Here is a 7,950-nt window from a genome sequence, read left to right on the forward strand (position 1 = left end):
TGATTGGACTTTACTAAGCCCATTGAAAATTGGACATCTCAGATTGATTAGGCCGTACTCGGCTATTAGGCCCAGAAGGACTATGATGGGAGCCTAATACTCTCAGCCCATAACTCCATTTTATTTTGGATTAGTTTTGTACTAATAAAAGGGTAATTACTTTTGTATAATTGAATTATAAATATAGCATTAATAGACTTATATGACTGATAGATTTATATGATATATCAATGATAGACCAATATTTACAATATGGTCTATTAGTAATAGACTTTTATCATTGATAAAATTTGACAATTTTGGTTATATTTATAATTTTTTAAAAATGTTGCTATATACTTAATTATTTTGCATCTAATGACTAAATTTACAACTATCCTTAGATAAAAACCAAATAAATTTATCATAACAATTAATAACTGATATCCACAGTATATTTATCCATAATTAACACACAAAATTGCATAAGAATTTGGTATAAACCACGACAAAACGACGTAGGGTTAATTGACATCATAACTTTAGAGCAACTTTTTTCCTTTTATTTTTATTTTTTATTTGACTATTAACTAAAAGAGTCAGATGGAACGAAAGTTCCTTACAATTGAACTGAGAATTCAGATTGAATAGAAAAAATTGAGTGATTCTATACAATGTTAATCAGGAAAAAGAATCAACCAAATATAAATCTTTTCTTCTGGCACCCTCTCTCTTCTTCCCCCATCAATCAACTGAAAATTTTTGTATATTGTGGGGGAAACAAAATGGCATCATCAATCTACATCCAAATTCAATGAGTCCAATGCTTGTTCTGAGATAGGTTGAGAACTTTTGGAGGTAGGTATTTTCATGGCTTTACAAGGAGTGATTTAGCCACATCCAAATGATTGAGTCGACATGTCCCGAGAAGGATCTCAGGAAGCTCCTCTTGCGTGTTGCCCTGCCAAAAAACAAAAGAACGAAACCATTCCCAGTCAAACGTGTAAGTAAATGAAATTCGTTGACATTTCATGAGATTGTTCTTATTCCTCCACAATGTATAACTGAGAAGAGAAGACAGTAGAAGATGTTTGAAAGCGTGTGGAGTGTATCACCTGAATTACAAAAGCCATTTCTATGACCAAATTGTTTAAATAACCAAGAACAAGACTGACCACCCCTCTTGCCACCGTTGAAGACCCAACATCAATTTCTACCTGCTTTCACCCAAAAACAAGGAATTACAATATCATGACAGCGAACGAACGAGCGAGTGAGAGAGATCATTATAACTACTCTCTTCTTAGTTTAGTTAGTTACTTCACCTCCAAATAGTTCTTTCCACGAAAGTAATGTACTTCAAGTGCATGACCAACCAAGCATGCTTTCTTGCCAACGCTTTGCTTGACTATCCATGATCCCTAACAATATAATTTACAATGGAGAATGTCAGACGACAGAATTGTTAAGTTTTTAATTTCATATGTGTAGCTTTTGTTTCTGACCTGAGAAATGTAAGGTATAAGCTTAAATCTCGAATTCCTAAAGGCATCGTCTCCTTCAACAAAATTTTTGAGCAAGGGACTGCTCTCGAGAGGAGTCCTCATCATGTAATACATTGCCAAGGTATACATGGTTGTGCCAGGAACCTAATTCATGTTTCACAGTACCAATGAGTAAACTTCCATCCTACTTAATTATGGTGGCTGTGAGAAGAAACATAAAAGCCACTTACTTGTATGTTAACAACGAAGAAGAATTCTGGTCCACCTCGTTCTGCATACTTCTGCACACACATATATATAATAACTAACATCAACCATTTTCCTCATTCATATGATGTACTCTTGTAAGTACAGTACATATAGTTTCAAACCAAGCCAAACCTGAACAATACTACCAGGACGCCCACCAAGATTATCTTCTCGTCTGTCAGACCTTAGCCAGTCTGCACCAACCAGTTGCATCAACGTGCCATTTGCCTTGATCTGGTATAGAGAATTGTGGAAAATAATCAAAATTTGTCCAATTCCAATGTTTGAGTTCGATCATAAATATTGCTGGATGATATCCCATCTTTGTCATTCGATGAGAACGTAGTGTACCAAACTTCGAGAGAATTTGAGTTATGTAGATTTTTTTCTATCATAGATTTTCGGGTGGGTTACTTCCATATCCATTATATGCTGAACAACATCATGAAACGCAGCCATATATAACATTAAACAATACCTTCTGGCTGTCCTTCAAATAGTTTTCTCCGCGTATCAAAAACAAAGAGGGATCTGCTGATGCTACACTGCAGGGAGTAGAAAAGTTTAAGTCTTTTGGAAGTGTGGATCCATACGAGTATGCCATACTTTCTTCTCTGGGCAACTCGGGTAATTCTGCATAACCCTTCTTCTGAACTGAAACTCACAATTCTTGTTTTATTCTTTAGAAGTAAGAAATCTAAAGAAAGCTTGTAATTCCACATTTAAAATAAATTAAATCACCACCAAAAACTGACCAGCAAGATCGTGCAACTTTTTCACAAAAACAGCTGCTGTTGATAGTTTGTTCTGAGACATATTCTGCAGATCGCAAAACAGAATAAAGTTGGTATAAATATTGTAAGAAATTTTAAGTTCAGCAATAAGAAAGTACCAGCTGTTGCAAAGTCAAGTCAGACGTCCATTCATTCTCATAGAGGTCAAGTTCTGAAGGTTCAGGAACGTCGAAAAATTCATCAACAGCATCATTCAGTCCAATCAAACTAGCACGGGGCATTTCCGCTTCATTCTCTTTTGAAAACGCCTCTTTGATTTTCCTCATTGTTTCAGGAGACTGTATTTCTGTCTTTATCTCGTCCATTTCACTTTGGGGCAACTCAAAGTGTCTAAGATCTCTACTTGATGATGAGAACTCAGACGAAGAGTCACCAACCTTGGCTCTGAAAAGCTCTCTTAGTGCTGCCATTATGCAGTATAATTTGAGAAAATCTCCCATATAAATCTAAAATAAAAGCCAATTACATCATGGACACCCTCTAAATAGTATATTGATACCTGCAAGCCTCTCTACCATTCGTATAGTAATAGCTCTGGCTGATGAAGGGCGCAGGTAAAGTTTCCAGAACTTCCAATCGACTGCAAGCATGTGTTTTACTAGAGAGTGTTTACCTTGGTTTACTGGAGTTACAACATATCCTCCACCTGGACGTTCATCCATAAAAGATCCTTGAGTATTAGAACAAATTACAATCCACCAATACTCAGGAGGTAAAGAATTTCGGTGTGGATTAATTAATAGGAGCGAGAGATGGTATAGAAAAACTATTTATATATAATTCCTGAAAGATGTGGAAGAACCAACGTGAATGAAGCAAATGGGTCGAGAATGAATGTTAGCTATTGTGTTCTTTACAGTATCTACAAAGTTAATTGGCATTGCATACATTACTTTTAAGGCAAGCACGAACGTAGCCTTTCTGTGGTGGAAACTTCATGTGAAACACAGAATGATATAGTAGAACTGTGAAGAAACAGATGAGAGAAGTTAGGGGTTGATCTTATTATAGATTCCAAAGTTTCTCAAGCATTCAATTTCTCCTGAAAATTGTTACCATATGTGCCATCATCTTCTCTTCTCCAATACCGACGCAAAAGAAAATCTCGCTTTTTCATTCCCCTGAAAGTTATGTTGCATTCAGTATGCATAAGCATGCATTCTTTTTTTGTTAACGAAAATACTAACGAGAATTCTACAAGATAGGAAGTTCTAACCAAGGTAACCAATCACGATATAGTTGCATATGTATGATATCTGTATGACCGTCAAGGTGTTCGACCAAACTTCCACGGAGGAAGCAGAAGTCCCATCTGGAGACAGAAAGAAGTTAGTTCTAAAGGACATGAAAACCAAAGAATAATTAACTCTATTAATCATGAACAAACCATAACTACAATTATCAATTGCACTACAAAGAGTTCTAAATAGGGGGAGGGGGAGAAAAAAAAAGGAAAAGGAATGAACAAATGAAATATGAAAAACTCGGAGCTTATCAGTACAGTTCCATTAGCAAACGTAATAAAAGAGTCTTACTCTGATCTTGATGGGCCAAGAGACATAAGGGTCCGAAAAATTTCTTCGGAAGTTCCACAAACCATACCCACTGCCATTATAGCGGGATGATCATCCCATTGCTGACAAAGCACAAAATTATCAAACAAAGAGATCGAACAGAAACATTGAATCAGAACAGGTAAGGAAATGAAAATGGAAACTTACCCTCCGATGAGAATCATTATCCTTTGCTTCTTTGAAAAGCCGTAAACCTGCATATAATCAAACTCAACATATATTATTAATGGAGCCACATATCCATTTTGGCTACTTTAATGCAAATGAGAAATTCAGGTCTCACCATTTTGGCAACCAAAAATTTTCCATGGGGAAGGTGCAATAACATCAGATGTCATTGCTTCCATTTGTACAGAGGAACAGACAGTCCAGTCTATTGAAGCCTTCCAGTCCATTCTTTTTGACCCACGAAATCTATCCAAGAAAGAAAAAGAAGATCCTATCGAAACGCATTCAGAAACAAAAATTCAATACTTACATGCATGATATCCTTACACACGCACACCCCATAAGAGAAACCTTCTCTACACATTTTGCTCCTTTTTCTAATATTACAAATATAAATTCTTTATAATAATGACTGTTTTTCCCTTCTTTTTTAGTCTTTTTCTAAATTTAATTTAAAAACTTTATATACTCATTTTTTTTTCCCATTATCTTTTTTCTCATTGAATTTTTTTACCCCTAGTTTTGTTTACTTCTAAAATTTATAAAATTCCCTTCAATTTTTTTTAAAAATATTAAATTACAGTTTTTTTTATAGAAAATTAGCAAAAAAAAAAAGTACACTCATGTAATATTTTGCTTTCAGTCAGAAATGTCTATTTGGGCCTTGTAGCCTACCATCACAAATAGAAAGTAAAATTTTATTATATTTATAAATAAATTGACTTATTTTGCTATATTTGAAAACATCTAAGTTAATATCATACTCCAAAACTTCAATATTTTGCATTTAACCTATAATTTTATAATATTTTAATATTTATTATTGAAAAATTATTATAAATGACAGAACTAAAATATTTATAAAATATAACAAAATGAGTCCGTTTATTTTCAATGATAAATATTGATAAACAAATCTTCTCTACATATTATAATTTTTTAAATTTATTATCCTATAGTTGAAAATATTTCTCTATTATTTTACTTTTTACTTCTAAAATTATAATAATATAATAATTTTTCGTTTGGGAAAAGATAATTTCAATCAACGGTAACATCATTTTTTTTTTTCTTAACCATATGTTTTATTTTAAAAAATCAAAGAAAAATAAAAGCAGCAAAGAGACCTCTAAAGAACCATATGAAAAAGCCAAACCATTCACCAAGAGATCTGAGGTTCCAATTTTGACCGCACCCCACAATTGAACTAAAAGAAAAAAGAACTGAAGGATGAACAGCTATAGTATACCTTAAAACTGGATACTGTCTCTTAGAGCGATCCCTGAAATTTCTTGTTGGATCCGAACAGCCCTAGATGCACAGTGAAAAATAAGGACTCTGCCATGGGAATAACACTTTATTTGTAAATACAAACTTTTATACCTTCAACGTAGTATCAAGCAGAGAGCGGATCCATCTTGCTGCATCTTCTGGACTGCTGGCTCCCAACTATAAAGTTAAATGTAAGGAATTTAGAATCAAATTCATTCCAAATGTTGCATTGTATTTCATATAGAATTAACTTTACCTTGAGTCGATCATTTTGATTGACAGTATTATGAAGTGTGAAGATGAAGAATACCTACAGATTTCATATGAAATTATCAAATACAAATTTACTCGAGAAACAACCCATTCAAAGATACTAATCTCTACTACCAACGTACTTTTCTATGAATACTCTCCCTCCCATTATCTGTAACTCGTATATAGGAGTCAATCACTGCACTTCTATTTGGTTCCTGGTGAAAAACAGTATCTCAATTAGTATACCTTTTTGTTTAATCAATATTCAATTTAAGGATTATTGAAGAAACTACAAAATGCAAATGCATCCAAAGCATGCAATTAATATCTTATATGTACAAGAAGCCAAAATCTAGGGATAAAAACCTCCAACTTCAAGGAAGGGAGTAACTGTCAATTACCACAGAACGATACTCAAATAAAAGTCTTCTGCGAGTGTCTTCAACTATTGAATTGTTAAAGAGAAACAGCAAGAAGAACAGGAGGAAAAAGACGAATAAAAAACTATTGGGACTTTGTTTAAGAAGATGACGAGTTTAACCATGGGTTGGACAAATCAAAAACCAATTTGTACAACTTACACAAAGTTTTCCTCGAAGGGCGTGCTGATTGGAAATTCATAATGAGAATAACTTCAGTTAAAGCTATAATAGTTCACATCCATGATCCAGAGATGCCCAATAATCCGCACAGATAAGACAAAAGCAGTTAGATGAAGTGAACAATGTGGACCCTTAGGCATTTCTTATCTTTTATCCAATTTCCAACTATATGAAAGACAGAACAAACTATCATATCAACCAGAGTCAAGTCAAGTATGCTTAATAAACGGATAGAAAAAGGCATGATTAAGGAATAATTCTTCAAAATAAACGCTTAAGCAGATACGAAATAAAGGAAAAAACAGAAAGTACAAAAAATGAGGTGAAATAGAAATAAAGGGAATAATACCTCGTTCCCGGAAACAGGGACAGATTTAAAGCTCTTGAGGCAATCATCTTGAAGAACGAAGTATCGCTTCTGCGAGTATTGCAAGCCGAAACGGTTAGAGCGGATGAGATAGAGCCAACCTTCCATTTTGCCGTCTTCAATAGGAGCCCCCATGATGAGAAGAAGGAAGAAAGGGAAGAAGTTACAGAAGATTGAGGGATGAAATTATGGTTAGAGCATGGCCATTAGAATGGGGATATGGATTTGAATGCAGAAAAATTCCCCCCAAAATGGGTTGAAACAGAGAATGTGAAAGAAGAAGAAGAGGGGTTATATGAAAATAAGGAAGAAACAGAGGATTGAAAATGACTCTCTGATTCCGACGAAGGGAATCAGAGAATCAAGGGCAGAAAATTGAAAGAGAAAAAAAATCCAGATTCTGAATTCTCAGGGAGATGGAGAAAGCTTCTTCCCTCTTCTTTCTCAATTTTCGTTTTGATCTCTCTTACTCCTTTTTTAAACTCCCTCTGTTTTGGCGTACAAACAATATTACCATAACCATATTCGCAATTACCCTTTTACCCTTCTCTTTTTCCTTTTTCCTTTTTCTTTTTTCTTTTTTCTTTTTTCTAATTTCTTTTTTAAAATTTCACCTTCTAATTTTTAGTAAAAAAAATACCCTTAACAAACCATGTTAATACCACCGCTAGGTTGATGTTTTTTTTTTTCATTTTATTTTAGTTCAAATATTGTAGGGTCGGGAAAGCACAAAAAAGTAATATATTCCATTATAAATACACGTAGACATTTTGCTATATTTTTAATAGTTTTATCATTTAAAAAAGTTTTCTCTATGGTGAATGTAACTTGTAATACTAAAAACAAAAGCGATTAGATATGCATAAGCTAAGCTATGTATTAAGTTGACGAATACTTATTGTTATTTGCTTGAGTTCCTTGATTATGTTTTGCTGATTGAAATATGATTAGTTTAGAAGAATAAGGTTTGATTAATGTTGTTATATATTAAAAATCATGTAATGCTCTTTGCCTTTGGGTAGCAATTCTAATTCAATGTTGAAGGGTAAAAGCGTAAATTTGTATATAATAATCGCCCTTTTTGGACATTGCCTGTAAATAATATTGAACTATTTTTGTGCTGGAAATTGTGTGGAATTAGAATGCGTTGTGAATTTTAGGTAATTACGCCTATAAATATGAACT

The 7,950-nt window shown here is 33.7% G+C and overlaps 1 protein-coding gene across 1 annotated transcript; it reads right to left on the reverse strand.

Annotated features, from left to right (window-relative positions):
* Positions 1-507: 507 nt before the first annotated feature.
* On the reverse strand, positions 508-7,225 carry LOC101207368 (protein ENHANCED DISEASE RESISTANCE 2-like). The gene is made up of 21 exons (XM_004149870.3): positions 6,748-7,225; positions 5,937-6,011; positions 5,798-5,851; positions 5,653-5,718; positions 5,519-5,580; positions 4,385-4,515; positions 4,249-4,295; positions 4,063-4,163; positions 3,744-3,839; positions 3,584-3,648; positions 3,421-3,492; positions 3,027-3,173; positions 2,626-2,930; positions 2,489-2,552; positions 2,212-2,387; positions 1,866-1,967; positions 1,715-1,765; positions 1,485-1,628; positions 1,305-1,400; positions 1,095-1,196; positions 508-940 (listed from the first exon to the last, which is right to left on the reverse strand). Exons 1-21 carry the CDS (start codon positions 6,898-6,900, stop codon positions 848-850), a joined length of 2,202 nt encoding a protein of 733 aa, XP_004149918.1. The 5' UTR covers positions 6,901-7,225; the 3' UTR covers positions 508-847.
* Positions 7,226-7,950: the final 725 nt, after the last annotated feature.

The sequence above is a fragment of the Cucumis sativus genome, chromosome 6 (genome assembly GCF_000004075.3).
Source record: "Cucumis sativus cultivar 9930 chromosome 6, Cucumber_9930_V3, whole genome shotgun sequence".
In the NCBI taxonomy this organism is placed as follows: Eukaryota; Viridiplantae; Streptophyta; class Magnoliopsida; order Cucurbitales; family Cucurbitaceae; genus Cucumis; species Cucumis sativus.

Excerpts from the sequence above, each read along its gene's own strand:
- LOC101207368 (XM_004149870.3), bottom strand. The coding sequence starts at position 6,900 with ATGGGGGCTCCTATTGAAGACGGCAAAATGGAAGGTTGGCTCTATCTC. Across the intron at positions 5,852-5,936 it reads GGGAGAGTATTCATAGAAAA|GTATTCTTCATCTTCACACT; the intron begins GTACGTTGGTAG and ends TGAAATCTGTAG. Across the intron at positions 1,766-1,865 it reads GTCCTGGTAGTATTGTTCAG|AAGTATGCAGAACGAGGTGG; the intron begins GTTTGGCTTGGT and ends ATGTGTGTGCAG.